Source organism: Scomber scombrus, chromosome 23 (genome assembly GCF_963691925.1).
Source record: "Scomber scombrus chromosome 23, fScoSco1.1, whole genome shotgun sequence".
In the NCBI taxonomy this organism is placed as follows: Eukaryota; Metazoa; Chordata; class Actinopteri; order Scombriformes; family Scombridae; genus Scomber; species Scomber scombrus.
In genome coordinates this window covers 3,612,092-3,628,976 of record NC_084992.1, presented here as the reverse complement: position 1 = coordinate 3,628,976, position 16,885 = coordinate 3,612,092, and the positions used below count along the sequence as shown (strand labels likewise).

At 37.8% G+C, this 16,885-nt stretch overlaps 3 protein-coding genes across 3 annotated transcripts in view; all 3 read left to right on the top strand.

The window, feature by feature from the left end:
• The window catches only part of LOC134006179 (zinc finger protein 208-like), a 1,001,836-nt gene that overhangs the window by 319,489 nt on the left and 665,462 nt on the right, over positions 1 to 16,885 (top strand). The window lies entirely within an intron of this gene.
• LOC134006229 (NXPE family member 3-like) lies at positions 4,533 to 9,147 on the top strand. The gene is made up of 6 exons (XM_062445318.1): positions 4,533 to 4,655; positions 5,547 to 5,978; positions 6,998 to 7,293; positions 7,962 to 8,032; positions 8,303 to 8,500; positions 8,585 to 9,147. The coding sequence occupies exons 1-6, from the start codon at positions 4,533 to 4,535 to the stop codon at positions 9,136 to 9,138; spliced, it is 1,674 nt and encodes a 557-aa protein (XP_062301302.1). The 3' UTR covers positions 9,139 to 9,147.
• LOC134006228 (NXPE family member 3-like) lies at positions 13,428 to 16,885 on the top strand. Its single transcript, XM_062445317.1, has 6 exons — positions 13,428 to 13,523; positions 13,835 to 14,266; positions 14,743 to 15,038; positions 15,709 to 15,779; positions 16,050 to 16,247; positions 16,332 to 16,885. Exons 1-6 carry the CDS (start codon positions 13,428 to 13,430, stop codon positions 16,883 to 16,885), a joined length of 1,647 nt encoding a protein of 548 aa, XP_062301301.1.

Genomic DNA, 16,885 nt, shown 5'->3' with positions numbered 1-16,885 from the left:
TTGCAAAGCACAATGTCTGGGTTTGCAAATATAACATCTGAGTCACAAGGCCTGTCCATAAATGGTTTATTCTGAATTTTCACTTTTTGAACCAACTCTTTCACTAGTACAATGTTGTTGTTTTTAAATTTCACTTTATTAGGTCATGTATTTTTATAGCAGATTTTGGTATCATTATTTACTTTTAGACAATAAATATGTTTTTTTTTTGTTTTTTTTTTAATCTTGCTATTGATTTCATTATTCTTACACCTCTTTTTATTGTCTGTTGTTTGTTGCTTTATCACTTTCATGCTTACATTGAGCTGCTGGTAATCTGATTTCCCATTGGGATCAATAAAGTGACTATCTATCTATCTATCTATCTATCTATCTATCTATCTATCTATCTATCTATCTATCTATCTATCTATCTATCTATCTATCTATCTATCTATCTATCTATCTATCTATCTATCTATCTATCTATCTTACTATCTATCTATCTATCTATCTATCGGCACAGTAGTGTATGGGAGTGGTTAAGTAGAAAGGGCTTCAGGATACATTGGAGGATCTATGTGAGTTCATTATATTCCCTCAAGGTGAATCTCTGCTGAGGTAAGATACATGATATTTTTTTAATTTATTTGACGTTTGAAGTTTCAGTTCATAGACATGAAAACTAAACGTGACTGATAACAGTTCCATATTTTTAATGAGTTTACTTGCTTTAACTTGCAGCAGAAACCCTGACTCCTTAGGTTATAACTGATTACATTTCCCACAAATTGTTTTATATCAAAACTAATTATTGTAGAATTATATAAACACAATGTCTAGGTTTGTCAACCTGACCTGATGGGAGACAACAGTATGTCATTATTTTGTCCTGGTTTGACTCAAGCGCAAACTAAACTGAAATAAACTGAACTCTCATTTCTTTGTATTTGTTCCTCCCACATTATTGTACTGATACAATGTTTGGATATGTCAATGTCATCCCTGAACTGAGCATCAAAAGATGTGTGTGTGAAAGAAATCATTGTAAACATGTAAGCAAAACACTTAAATGAACTGTTATGTATACTGTACAGCCTCCCAACCAGGCTTTTGAATAAGTTGAATAAGTGTAAAATTAGCCCAAAGCTGCAGTCCTTTAGTAATGATACGAGAGCTGAAAATAAAATAAAAATAAAACACCTGTTACACCTGTTTAATATTCCACATATGGGCTGCCATGTCAGCAGTGTTGGGGAACGGTACTTTAAAAAGAAAGTAATTGCATTACAAAGTTACTGCCATTAAAAAGTAACTAACTACATTACAGAATTAGCTTCTGAGAAAAGTAACTCGTTAGAGTACTGTTGCATTACCGAAAATGACTGTTGTTTTAAGTCCAGACCTCCTTTAAGTATAATGACTCTACGATCATCACAGCCAAGTCTGTAAATATGTACACTAACAGCAGGAATAACAGGCACAATGTCCCATTTACAGTTCTTTATTGTACTAAAGTGGCTTCTCAAACACAGTGGATACTATTTCTGAATTGTCAGAGTGAAATTAAGGAGAAGTTTAACTGATAATACATGTACATGTGTAAATGAATTTAGTTGATTTGCACTTTATCTATCTATCTATCTATCTATCTATCTATCTATCTATCTATCTATCTATCTATCTATCTATCTATCTATCTATCTATCTATCTATCTATCTATCTATCTATCTATCTATCTATCTATCTATCTATCTATCTATCTATCCATCTCACACATCATCTTTTGTTTGTCATTCGGATATTCAAACACTATATGTTTGCTTAACTTTACTAAGCCTTCTCTCAATGGGAGACAACAGTGTGTCATCACTTTTGTCCTGGTTAAATTCTCATTTCCTTTTGTTTATTCCTCCTATTTACTGTACTGATTAATTATTTGGATACAACCCTGAACTCACAACAGGAATGGATAAGGTATAACTGACTACTCTAATGTGCAGAAGTGTGAGGTGGCTTCTTTCTTTCTGAAATGTAAATATACAAAGATACCTACCAATCATTTTTGGCACAGTAGTGTATGGGAGTGGTTAAGTAGAAAGGGCTTCAGGATACATTGGAGGATCTATGTGAGTTCATTATATTCCCTCAAGGTGAATCTCTTCTGAGGTAAGATACATGATATTCTTTAATTTATTTGACGTTTGAAGTTTCAGTTCATAGACATGAAAACTAAACGTGACTGATAACATTTCCATATTTTTAATGAGTTTACTTGCTTTAACTTGCAGCAGAAACCCTGACTCCTTAGGTTATAACTGATTACATTTCCCACAAATTGTTTTATGGCAAAACAAATTATTGTAGAATTATATAAACACAATGTCTAGGTTTGTCAACATGACACATAACCTGACATCTTTTTTTTCGTTAAGCAAATGTCATTTGGATATTCCAAAACTGTATGTTTCCTTAACTTTACTAAGCCTTCCCTAAATGGGAGACAACAGTATGCCATTATTTTGTCCTGGTTTAACTCAAGCGCAAACTAAACTGAAATAAACTGAACTCTCATTTCTTTGTATTTGTTCCTCCCACATTATTGTACTGATACAATGTTTGGATATGTCAATGTCATCCCTGAACTGAGCATCAAAAGATGTGTGTGTGAAAGAAATCATTGTAAACATGTAAGCAAAACATTTAAATTATGTATACAGCCTCCCGACCAGGCTTTTGAATAAGTTGAATAAGTGATTTTGGTGTTGCTGACACATCCTGATTCACAGATCATCTCTGCTGTTAAGATAAATTAAGTGTAAAATTAGCCCAAAAGCTGCAGTCCTTTAGTAATGATACGAGAGCTGAAAATAAAATAAAAATAAAACACCTGTTACACCTGTTTAATATTCCACATATGGGCTGCCATGTCAGTAATGTTGGGGAACGGTACTTTAAAAAGAAAGTAATTGCATTACAAAGTTACTGCCATTAAAAAGTAACTAACTACATAGTTAGTTACTTAGCTTCTGAGAAAAGTAACTCGTTAGAGTACTGTTGCATTACCGAAAATGACTGTTGTTTTAAGTCCAGACCTTTAAGTATAATGACTCTACGATCATCACAGCCAAGTCTGTAAATATGTACACTAACAGCAGGAATAACAGGCACAATGTCCCATTTACAGTTCTTTATTGTACTAAAGTGGCTTCTCAACCCCCCCCTGCCCACCCTAACCCTAACCCTAACCCCCCCCCCCCCCCCCCCCCTGCCCCCCCTGCTCTCTATCAAATGATTGTAAATCGAGTCAAACTGGTTATAACTCAACAATATGGAAATTTGCCACCACTGCATAGGACTATGCAAATACGTAGGTCTAGTTTTAACTTTAGTTGGAAAAATGCAAAAAAAAAATGCAAAAAATACAATTGTTGATTTACTTGACACCAGACTACTATCAGGATTTTTCACAAATTTTACATTTTATTGACTGACTTATTGACTATAAATCTGTGCTGACCGTGCTGTTCTGAAACCAGCGGCTGTCAGGTTTTCTAACCTCACCTTAGATTCTGCCAGTGGCTTGCCCAATTAGCTCATATCAGGGATCGCTACTGCTCAAACATATGCCCACATAAAAGTTATAAACACATACAGTATTGTTCTTGCCCTTATTTCCTCCTATAAATTCAAAAGAATGCAAATTTTCCATGAAGTGAAATCTGTCCCATCTTGCTCACCGTAAAAGTGCAAAGTGACAGGCCAGCTGACAGTCTTGCCTGGACGAGATAATCTTAGATGGGCCCCCCCGCACCCGGATCCCTCCTTTTCCCTTGCTCTTCATCTCTTCCTCTCTTATGCTCTTCCTCTCCTCTCCTCAGTGTTGGGGAAGCTACTTTGTAAGCGTAGCTTGTAAAACTACATGTAGTTCAGTCTGGCAGTAGTTTGAACAAACTACATTTCTACCCCTGGAGAAATGTAGTTTGTCAAACTACAGCTAAAAAAAGAAGCTTTAGCAACTACTTATACTCATTTAACTCATCATTTAAATTAATCAACATGTGGTGTACATGAAACAAAATATAATAGCCTACAAAAAATTCACATGCCAGCAGAAATATTCCTCTCATCTCAGTTTAATTTGTTCTAAAGAAAAAAAGCTGGTCAACATACTGTAGGTTCACCATAGACATGTTGGGTAATCTATAGACATGTTGGGTAATATAAAGAGAAAATGAAAATCCTACCACAATACTCACTTGTAAATCAGAAATGTAAATCAGTCAACAAAAAATTTAATAAAAAATACCAAGAGGTATGTATATTTAGGTAATACATAATTTAATGTGGGCCCAGTTTGGATTTCCTTATTGAAAACGTAACTAAACAATTGAGTACTTAAATTGTGGAAATAACGCATTAGGTTATTCGTTACGTTAATAAGGTCAGGTAATCACTAAGTAATCATTAACATAAATACAGCTAAACAAGGTGTCAACTAACACTGTTTGTTTGTGTCATTTTAGGCATAAGTGAAGACTGATCATCAGTCATGAAGGTCAGAGCTTGTAGAGAAACGTTGGTCAGCTTTTGCTGTCCGAAGTATGCTGCCATCTTCGTTTTCCTGGCTGTGCTTGTCTTCTTCTTTGGGCTTTTTAACATGGACTTCCTGGAGGTGAGAATTTGATCTTGAGTGGGTCTTTCCACAAGTCCTGAAACTAGATAGAGGGAACGCAATTAAACAAATCAGAGAATAAAACTAATTTCTTTATATAATTCATTTATTCATTGAGGAAAATTATCCAATCTAACATATTCAAGTGAATATGTGAATTGATTTCAGTCACTTGTGTGATGTGTTATGCTGGAATACAGTATTTGTTCATCGCTAAACAAAACACTTCTCATTCAACCTGAAAAGTTCTATTTTGGTCTCATCCATCCACAGAACATATTTCCAACATCTTACTCACGTGGCCTTGAGCAAACCGTAGATGTCAACAATTTTGTTTTTGGAGGGAAGTGATAAAATAAAAGAACGGGTCACCCAATGGGACAGTTTTTGGCTCACTGATGTGTTTTTACTTGCTTCTGAGAAACAATGGAGCTCTATGGCACAGGAATAATATACATATGCCAGACCTGGACTTTGAAGACAATATTTGTTAGAATGATCAACTAATTCAGGAAACACATTACTTTTCCATCAGAATAACTTTGGTTGTGTTAGATCTTAACATCATAATCATATTGTAACATTGTCCTCATTTGAAAATTCATTAAGAGTGATTAAGCAAAGTAAGGAAAATTCCTCTCCAATAAATAGCCCACCCTGATTTCATTAACGTATAAACTGAAAAGAAACATTTAAATTATTATTACAGTTGTTACTGAAATGGACTTTAAGGATATTCTGAATGTAATGATATTCTCTCATCAACTCCTACAAATATTCAGTTGATTATCTGATTAGCAGAAAAATCTTCCTTTTTGTTTCATTTAGTAGCTTTACGTTTATCAATTTCTTTAATGTCTTCGTCACATCACTCTCTTGACCCCCTGCCAGTTTCAGCATAAAGGAATCCCCACCTTCCCTGTCCCAAGACGTCACCTCACCCACCGCCTCTGCAGCTTCGAGCCGCTGTCCCCTGAGGATGCTCTGGAGGAACGCCTCCTATTAGACTCCATTGCTTGGCCCGAAACACCATCCTTGCCAGCTCCTCTTTCCCTAGAGCAGACCACTGATCCTGCCCACAGCAGGTTCACTGTTCTCCCAGAGAGGGATGGAAAACAGTGGCACATAGGGGATCAGCTGGAAGTTATGATAAAAATGTACGACTTCCGGGGACGTCCCAAGAAGTCTGGGGGAGACGTCTTACTTGCCCGTCTGCACAACCGAGCACTTGGTGCAGGTGTGGCTGGGAAAGTGTTGGATCATCTCAATGGCTCCTACTCGGCTGTATTTTCTTTACTCTGGGAGGGAAGTGCACAGGTTGAGGTAACTATGTTTAATTTAATTGTTTCAATATTTTAACTAACAGTTAGCTAAGTCCCACATGGCACGCAGTTTGGAATAATAACAGGTGCAGATTTACCACTCAAAATCCTTCGTAATTTTAAAAACAGAGGGTCCTTCATTTAATACAGTTGGTTGGATAGAAAAATGACACACAACAACACATGTTCAGGCACATGCTATAAGCAGTCTCAATAATATAAGCGATCTCTTTGCCTGTCCACGTCATTTGTGTGCCTACAGTTCAGGGAAGTTTGAGAGTTAATTAAGAAAATACATCAATGACACACAGGCAAAGCTTTTAGGTGTGTCTTCATCACAAAATTGCAATGGATCATTTGCTGATTGGGATTTCTATATGCCAGCTTGATTTGTGCCATACTGTGGACCAACTAATATGAATCTTCTTGATATGAATAATCTTCTCAGTTGAGCTGCCTGTTCCACCAGTATAGACTGACATCTAGTGGCACATGCTATGCACTACAGCATATCACCCCAATACAGCATCACCTTATCACTTTAATAGAAAGAGGAGTGTCTTTATATTTGATGGTATATAATATCATAGATAATAATAATAATAAATAATATCAGAAGATTTGCAGATTACATTAGAGCAGACAAACACACTAATTCATTCCCTACGCTTTTGATCTTTGTGTTTTTGTATTTGGAGAGATTTAGAACAAGAGAACACCCTCCTTTAAATATTGTAGTATTGCTCTCACTGCAACCCCATGCATACTACTCCACAATGTTGAGAAATTCAAAGATTAACAGATCTGCTGTATTTATACAGTGTCTAAATTATGATTGGATGATGGCTCCTTTGGGGAGGGCTTTAGTGAAACATAAGTTCTCCAGACATGAATATCTGGAGATCAATCTGGTTTGAACCTGAAACAAAATGTGCAACTTTTAGTAGTGTTTACTTTATTTGTCTTTATTACTATAAGTTTCAAGTAATGGGGTTGAACTCTGGTTCTCTGTCCTTTCAGGTGACACTGGTTCACCCCAGTGAGGCTGTCACAGTGCTGAAAAGGCTAAACAGAGAACAGCCGGATAGGATTAGTTTCCAGAGTGTCTTCCGCTCAGGCTCAGTCTCTGAAACTACCACCTGTAATATCTGCTTGCGTCCGACAGAGCAGCCACAGTGTAACTTCACTGACCTCACTACAGGTGAGCCCTGGTTTTGCTACAAGCCAAAGAACCTGAGCTGTGATACCAGGATCACCAATTACAACGGAGGGTATAAAGGGAAACTCGAGGCTAATGAGGAGAAGCTCTTTAAAAGGTGAGTGATCAGAAAGATTTGACTGGCTTCTAATAGAAACATAAAGTGTTACTTGGTGAAAAATTGTGAAACTTAAGGCTGTAAAAATTGAATCTAGAGATGTTTACAGTCTAAAATGATACAATAAGTTGATGGGCAGAGTTCAATGGAGATGCTGAAGTAGATTGTTATGTATGAGGAAGATGGAGGAGACGATGATTGTCCGTTCAGGTCCTTTAATAACAGCACTGTGTCAATGTCATCGTGCACATGCTATTAGAGGAAACTGACACCGAACAATGCTAGTAAACATCTTATATAGAGAACACAGGTGTGTCTACAACATGTGCAATATCACTCACGAGCCACTTGGTTTCATAATACACCTGATAGTATTATAATCTACTGAAAGGAAAACATACAGCTGGACATCAGATTTTCTGGTGCTGCTCATACTAACATGTTCACTTCAATCAGTGTGAAATCATAGTATCAAAAGTGAAATAGATTTTCCCAGTGGGAGCAACTCCTGATTCCAGAGGTGTTTTTACCCACTCTGTATTCCAGTGGCATAGAACATGAATTCATCAACAGCTGACTCAAACTATAAAGAAATGTCCTCCTTGTTTGTGTCTTATGTTGTTAGTGTGGTAATGTGTGTAAGATGTTTCATGTATCCTTCTCTTCAGTGGTATTAACATGAAAGTCTCCATTGGAGCTTCAGGATCTTCCAGTGTCACAGTGTTGCCAAAAAATAAAGGTAATGCACCATTGTTTCTTCTACCACCATACACCCTGTATTCTTAATATTAATCATTTAAAATTGAATGTTCTAGCGATTATTAGATTGAAACCAGTTTCAGGTCAATTTTTGAACAGTGATGGAGCACAGAGAATTAGGCTAAAACTGTTAGCTGTTAGTAGTACATCCTGTTATTATGGAATGAAGATAAGTCATGAATGGCTTTTTAGTGACTTCATACCAGATGTTTCTCCCCCGTGTCCTTTCACTTCTTCTCAGATCAACCAGAGGTGAAGAGCAATATTGTGCAGTCTGGACCTGTTGGCTATTATTACAAGGATGAGTGGCAGTCAATAAGTGGCCCCACAGTCCGCCAGTTCAACACTCCTTCTGTTATCAACCAATGTCTGAAAGGCAAGATGGTCCACCTGTATGGAGACTCTACCGTCAGACAGTGGTTTGAATATCTCAACAAAGCACTACCAGGTAGTAATGAACAGAAATCTTTTGCAAAGCTTTGGTTTTGTTTTTACTGCACTCACCAATTCTTTCCCTCTGTAATACTTGTAGATCTCAAGCAGTTTAACCTGCACAGTTCAGTCAGAGTCGGACCTTTCATGGCCTTGAACTATGCAGACAACATTTTGGTGACGTACAGATTCCATGGTCCTCCTGTCCGTTCTTTCAGCGTCCCAGCCATCGAACTACACTACATTGCCAATGAACTAGAACATTTAGTTGGCGGCGCTAACACCGTTGTAGTTTTTGGCATCTGGGCACACTTCAGCACATTCCCCACCGAGCTCTACATCCGACGGCTGCAGAACATCCGCAGGGCAGTGGTGCGGCTGCTGGACAGGGCTCCAGACACTCTGGTTATAATCCGAACTGGAAACCCCAAAACTGTGACGCCTTTTGTTGCACTGTTCAACAGCGACTGGTATTCGCTGCAGCGTGACAAGGTGCTCAGGGCCATGTTCAAAGGGCTGAATGTTCACCTGGTGGATGCCTGGGAGATGGTCTTGGCCCACCACCTGCCACATGACATCCATCCACCACCTCCCATTATTAAGAATATGATCAACGTCATCTTGTCTTACATATGCCCTCAAAAGAGCAGCTAGTTGTGTGTTTGTGATCAGTGTAGTTTATCACAGTTATCTTTATTTGAAATTATTATGATGGTTGCTGGGACTGTATGAGTGCTTGATATATATTCTTTTTTAAATGTTTTAATTTTTTTGTGTGCTGATAAAAAATTGTGTATATGCAAATGTACATTTTGACCTGTATTTATAACAAAACAACGTTGCTGTATTCTTTATATTCTATAATGTGTTCTCCTGAACCAAAAAATAATGATTGTAAATGTCTTTTTTCCTTGAATAAATTTAAGCTTTTAATATTTAACATGTTACTGAATACATATGTCGTTTTTAATTCTTTGAAATCAATATTTCTTATATTAAGTAAATAACTCATGACGTGGGCTTATCTGGAGCACATATGGGTTCAAATGGTGTCACATTACTAATTAATATCATGCCAGGCTTTTGACTTTTTTCCAAAATAAGATAAGATAAGATAGATTACATTTTTCATTCAGTTTATACACCATACAGTGCACATCCAAACGATATTTCGTAGTAATGGCTCAAAATATTATGTATTTATGTATTTTAAGAATTATTTTATGTAATTATCATTCGGTGAATACACTAGTGAATTAATTGTGTTATACAGTAAGATAAAGTCATTGTCCCCCATATAAGGAGACTTTATTGTAATTGCACAAGAAGTACAACAAAATTAGCTGTGCCTGAATATAGAAAATAGAAAATGGACAATCGTCGTCGACTTCTTAATAAATCACCAACTATTCTGAGTCATTTTTTAAGAAGAAAAAGTCAACATTATCCGATTCCAGCTGCAGAAATGTGGATGTTTTTCTGGTGTTTTTATTCTTCTTTGACAATAAACTGAATATTTTTTGGGTTGTTTTCTGTTCGTTGGGACAAAATAAGACATTTAAAGTCGCATCTTTGACTTTGAGAAACATGTTTCACCATTTATGACATTTCATAGACGAAACAACTCATCAATCAATCAAGAAAGGAATCGTTATTTGTTATTTGTTATTTTCCGTCTTTTTTAAATCAACAGAGGATGGATTATTCCATCGCTGCTGGGATGCAGTACAGTGTCGGAGATAGCTGTCAGGTGAGTTTACGTCCACACATTAAGCAGCAGGTTAAACCTAGCCAAGCAAAGTTTTTTTAATAGTGGTGGAAATAAAAAGTATTAAGATCATTTACTTGAGTAAAAGTACAATAATGTAAAAAAAAAAACTCAAACTCAAACTAATTACATCATTAAATTCACAACACTGTGTAAATGTTGACATTTTACTGCTGTAGGTGGCTCTGAGTGATGAGATGAATATTAAATGGTAACAAAGGCATTACTTTATATTCATGTTGTAGGACAGTATATACAGCCTGTTCAGATATATACATACAGTAATGTAAAAATACAAGTAAAAGTCCTGTATGAAAAATCCTACTGAAGTAAAAATGTAGTTAAAATAAAGGTGGTGGGAGAGAGGAGAATGATGGCCAAGGACTCTGAACCCATGAGGTACACGCTGACTGCACTGGAGAGCCCTTTCAACGACTAACTCCTTTATCCAAAGTGTGTGAAGGAGCGATATTGCAGGTCCTTCCTCCAGCTGTCAGACTGTAAAACCAGCACTGCTCCCAGTAAAACCAGCACTGCTCCCAGTAAAACCAGCACTGCTCCCAGTAAAACCAGCATTGCTCCCAGTAAACCTCACACACCTCTGACTTGTACAATTCGACAAACTGCACTTTTAATGTACATGACTGTTCAATATTAGTAATCAGGTATACTACTAATACTTTCAGGTCAACTGTGCATTATATTTATATATATATATATATATATTCAATATTAGTAATCAGGTATACTACTAATACTTTCAGGTCAACTGTGCATTATATTTATATATATATATATATATATATATATATATATATATATATATATATATATATATATATATATATATATATATATATATATATATATATATATATATATGGGTTTTTATAGATTAATGAAATTTGTCAAAATGTATTTTTTGTTGTTGTTCTCCATTCTTATTTTCTTGTGTAACAGGTTCATATTTTGTTTCTCTGGGCAAGGCTTCTTTTATTTGCTGTAATTTTGCGCCCCCGTGTGGCCAGTGGTGGTAAATATAATGACCAAAAAATCAGTTTGTCCCTATTGGTGACCGCAGGACGCAGGTGTGGTATGTGCTGAAATAGCTCCGTGATTTAACCAGATATTAATCTATGAAATTGCCTTTATAGAAGTTTAAGTTCATGTTATATTAATTGAGTTGCCTTTTTATTGTTATTTCTGTTCTTTTTGTTCATTTCCATGAACCCATTTTCCAGTTTTTGTATACAAATTACAACATTAAACAACAGTAACAATAAAAAACAACAATCTTGTGGGGTTTTTTTAACTTGCACTTTATTAGGTCATGTATTTTTACAGATTTTGTTATCATTATTTACTTTAAGACAGATGTTTTTTTTATTGTGGTATTGGTTTTATTTATTCTTACACCTCTTTTTATTGTCTGTTTGTTGCTTTATCACTTTCATGCTTACATTGAGCTGCTGGTAATCTGAATTTCCCATTGGGATCAATAAAGTGACTATCTATCTATCTATCTATCTATCTATCTATCTATCTATCTATCTATCTATCTATCTATCTATCTATCTATCTATCTATCTATCTATCTATCTATCTCAGACATATTTTGTTTGAGAAGCAAATGTCATTATGTGATAACCAGTTGGGGTGTAGAGGACCAGGACACAGACTCAGAGCTGAGCAACGAACACCGGTTTATTTGGTGGGGAAAAGGTAGGTTGGAAGGGAAGGAGGGGGCTCGCGGCGAGGAGCGGGAAGCGGGAAGCGAGTAGGGGATCCAGGCCGCGAGGAACTGGAGCGGGTCCAGGGAGGCAACGAGCTGAGCAGGAGCCGGATGATTCCTGGGACACGAGGAAACACGAAGCACGAAGAAAACACACATTGAAATCCACACAAGCTTGAGGTTGGTCTGACGTAAATTACTGCATTGTGAACTGTAACGATCTGGCGGAGAATGAGAAGAGAGCTGGAGTATTTAAACTGAGTGGTGATGAGGTGATGAGCTCCAGGTGTACGTCCTGTGGCCGCTGCCTGCGCCTGGGACCCGCCCCTGAGAGAGGGAATGAGACACACAAGGGAGGGAGGGGAAAAACACAGACTATACAGGCGTGGATATGACTTGCTTAACTTTACTAAGCCTTCCCTCAATGGGAGACAACAGTGTGTCATCACTTTTGTCCTGGTTAAACTCTCATTTCCTTTTGTTTATTCCTCCTATTTACTGTACTGATTATTTATTTGGATACAACCCTGAACTCACAACAGGAATGGATAAGGTATAACTGACTACTCTAATGTGCAGAAGTGTGAGGTGTGGTCTTACTTACTGAAATGTAAATATACAAAGATACCTACCCATCATTTTTGGCACAGTAGTGTATGGGAGTGGTTAAGTAGAAAGGGCTTCAGGATACATTGGAGGATCTATGTGAGTTCATTATATTCCCTCAAGGTAAATCTCTGCTGAGGTAAGATACATGATATTTTTTAATTTATTTGATGTTTGAAGATTCAGTTCATAGACATGAAAACTAAACGTGACTGATAACATTTCCATATTTTTAATGAGTTTACTTGCTTTAACTTGCAGCAGAAACCCTGACTCCTTAGGTTATAACTGATTACATTTCCCACAAATTGTTTTATGGTAAAACAAATGATTGTAGAATTATATAAACACAATGTCTAGGTTTGTCAACATGACACATAACCTGACATCTTTTTTTTGTTAAGCAAATGTCATTTGGATATTCCAAAACTGTATGTTTCCTTAACTTTACAAAGCCTTCCCTAAATGGGAGACAGCAGTATGTCATAACTTTTGTCCTGGTTAAACTGAAGGGTTAGTAGTAAAGTGATGTGTTAGGGTTAGTGTTAGTGTTAGGGAGTGATGCTGCTTACTTTGGTTGATCAATCAGAGGATTGTCCTCGGTGACTGGATTACGTTCTGTAGAAATGATTTAAAGGCAAACATACCTCACACTTGGCATAGAGATAGTTTTACTGTTCAGATCAAGTGTTTGCGAGTAATCACTGACATAATTGTTTGATTGATTGATTGATTGATTGACAGCTAAAGAAGGTGTCAACTAACACTGTTTGTGTCATTTTAGGCATAAGTGAAGACTGATCATCAGTCATGAAGGTCAAAGCTTGTAGAGAAACGATGGTCAGCTTTTGCTGTCCGAAGTATGCTGCCATCTTCGTTTTTCTGGCTGTGTTTGTCTTCCTGTTTGTGCTTTTTAACATGGACTTCCTGGAGGTGAGAATTGAATTGTGAATGTCCTAAAACTAAATATAGGGGACACAATTAAACAAATGAGAGTATACAACTTTTTTTTTTTATAAAATTCATTTATTCAATTATCCAATCTAACATATTCAAGTGAATATGTGAATTGCTTTCAGTCACTTGTGTGATGTGTTATGCTGGAATACAGTATTTGTTCATCGCTAAACGAAACACTTCTCATTCAACTTGAAAAGTTCAAATTTGGTCTCATCCATCCACAGAACATATTTCCAACATCTTACTCACGTGGCCTCGTAACATCACTCTCTTGACCCCGCCAGATTCAACATAAAGGAATCCCCACCTTCCCTGTCCCAAGACGTCACCTCACCCACCGCCTCTGCAGCTTCGAGCCGCTGTCCCCTGAGGATGCTCTGGAGGAACGCCTCCTATTAGACTCCATTGCTTGGCCCGAAACTCCATCTTTACCAGCTCCTCTTTCCTTGGAGCAGACGACTGATCCTGCCCACAGCAGGTTCACTATTCTCCCAGAGATGGGTGGACAACAGTGGCACATAGGGGATCAGCTGGAAGTTATGATCAAAATGTATGACTTCCGGGGACGTCCCAAGAAGTCTGGGGGAGACGTCTTACTTGCCCGTCTGCACAACCGAACACTTGGTGCAGGTGTGGCTGGGAAAGTGTTGGATCATCTCAATGGCTCCTACTCGGCTGTATTTTCTTTACTCTGGGAGGGAAGTGCACAGGTTGAGGTAACTATGTTGAATCTAATTGTTTCAATCTTCTAACTGACAGTTAGCTAAGGCCCACCTTCCTCTAAACCATCATTTGTGTGCCTAGAGTTTAGGGAAGTTTTAGAATGAATTAAGAAAATGCTTCACACAGGCAAAGCTTTTAGGTGTGTCTTCACCACAAAATTGCAGTGGATCATTTGCCGATTAGGATTTCTATATGCCAGCTTGATGTTGTGCCATACTCTGGACCAACCAATATGAATCTTATTGATATGAATCATCTTCTCAGTTGAGCTGCCTGTTCCATCAGTATAGACTGACATCTAGTTTTATAGTAGTAGTAGTTTATAATGTAAAGTCAATTTTATTTGTATATCTCATTGTCACAAATTACAAATATATTTGCCTTAAATACTGGGAAATACTACATCCTCTGTTTATTGCTATAACAGTTTCAAGTAATGAGGTTGAACTCTGGTTATCTGTCCTTTCAGGTGACACTGGTTCACCCCAGTGAGGCTGTCACAGTGCTGAAAAGGCTAAACAGAGAACAGCCGGATAGGATTAGTTTCCAGAGTGTCTTCCGCTCAGGCTCAGTCTCTGAAACTACCACCTGTAATGTCTGCCTGCGTCCGACAGAGCAGCCACAGTGTAACTTCACTGACCTCACTACAGGTGAGCCCTGGTTTTGCTACAAGCCAAAGAACCTGAGCTGTGATACCAGGATCACCAATTACAACGGAGGGTATAAAGGGAAACTCGAGGCTAATGAGGAGAAGCTCTTTAAAAGGTGAGTGATCAGAAAGATTTGACTGGCTTCTAATAAAAACATAAAGTGTTATTTGGTGAAAAATTGTGAAACTTAAGGCTGTAAAAATTGAATCTAGAGATGTTTACAGTCTAAAATGATACAATAAGTTGATGGGCAGAGTTCACTGGAGATGCTGAAGTAGATTGTTATGTATGAGGAAGATGGAGGAGACGATGATTGTCCGTTCAGGTCCTTTAATAACAGCACTGTGTCGATGTCATCGTGCACATGCTATTAGAGGAAACTGACACCGAACAATGCTAGTAAACATCTTATATAAAGAACACAGGTGTGTCTACAACATGTGCAATATCACTCACGAGCCACTTGGTTTCATAATACACCTGATAGTATTATAATCTACTGAAAGGAAAACATACAGCTGGACATCAGATTTTCTGGTGCTGCTCATACTAACATGTTCACTTCAATCAGTGTGAAATCATAGTATCAAAAGTGAAATAGATTTTCCCAGTGGGAGCAACTCCTGATTCCAGAGGTGTTTTTACCCACTCTGTATTCCAGTGGCATAGATCATGAATTCATCAACAGCTGACTCAAATTATAAAGAAATGTCCTCCTTGTTTGTGTCTTATGTTGTTAGTGTGGTAATGTGTGTAAGATGTTTTTCATGTATCCTTCTCTTCAGTGGTATTAACATGAAAGTCTCCATTGGAGCTTCAGGATCTTCCAGAGTCACCGTGTTGCCAAAAAATAAAGGTAATGCACCATTGTTTCTTCTACCACCATACACCCTGTATTCTTAATATTAATCATTTAAAATTGAATGTTCTAGCGATTATTAGATTGAAACCAGTTTCAGGCCAATTTTTGAACAGTGATGGAGCACAGAGAATTAGACTAAAACTGTTAGCTGTTAGTAGTACATCCTGTTATTATGGAATGAAGATAAGTCATGAATGGCTTTTTAGTGACTTCATACCAGATGTTTCTCCCCCGTGTCCTTTCACTTCTTCTCAGATCAACCAGAGGTGAAGAGCAATATTGTGCAGTCTGGACCTGTTGGCTATTACTACAAGGATGAGTGGCAGTCAATAAGTGGTCCCACAGTCCGCCAGTTCAACACTCCTTCTGTTATCAACCAATGTCTGAAAGGCAAGATGGTCCACCTGTATGGAGACTCTACCGTGAGGCAGTGGTTTGAATATCTCAACAAAGCACTACCAGGTAGTAATGAACAGAAATCTCTTGCAAAGCTTTGATTTTGTTTATACTGAACTCACCAATTCTTTCCTTCTGTAATACTTGTAGATCTCAAGCAGTTTAACCTGCACAGTTCAGTCAAAGTCGGACCTTTCGTGGCCTTAAACTATGCAGACAACATTTTGGTGACGTACAGATTCCATGGTCCACCTGTTTGGTCTACCAGCGTCCCAGCCATCGAACTACACTACATTGCCAATGAAGTAGACCGTTTAGTTGGCGGCGCTAACACTGTTGTAGTTATTGGCATCTGGGCACACCTCAGCAGTTTCCCCACCGAGATCTACATCCGACGTCTGCAGAATATCCGCAGGGCAGTGGTGCGGCTGCTGGACAGGGCTCCAGACACTCTGGTTATAATCCGGACTGGAAACCCCAGAGCTTTGACGCCTTTTTTTGCACTGATCAACAGCGACTGGTATTCGCTGCAGCGTGACAAGGTGCTCAGGGCCATGTTCAAAGGGCTGAATGTTCACCTGGTGGATGCCTGGGAGATGGTCTTGGCCCACCACCTGCCACATAACATCCATCCACCACCACCCATTATTAAGAATATGATCAACGTCATCTTGTCTTACATATGCCCTCAAAAGAGCAGCTAG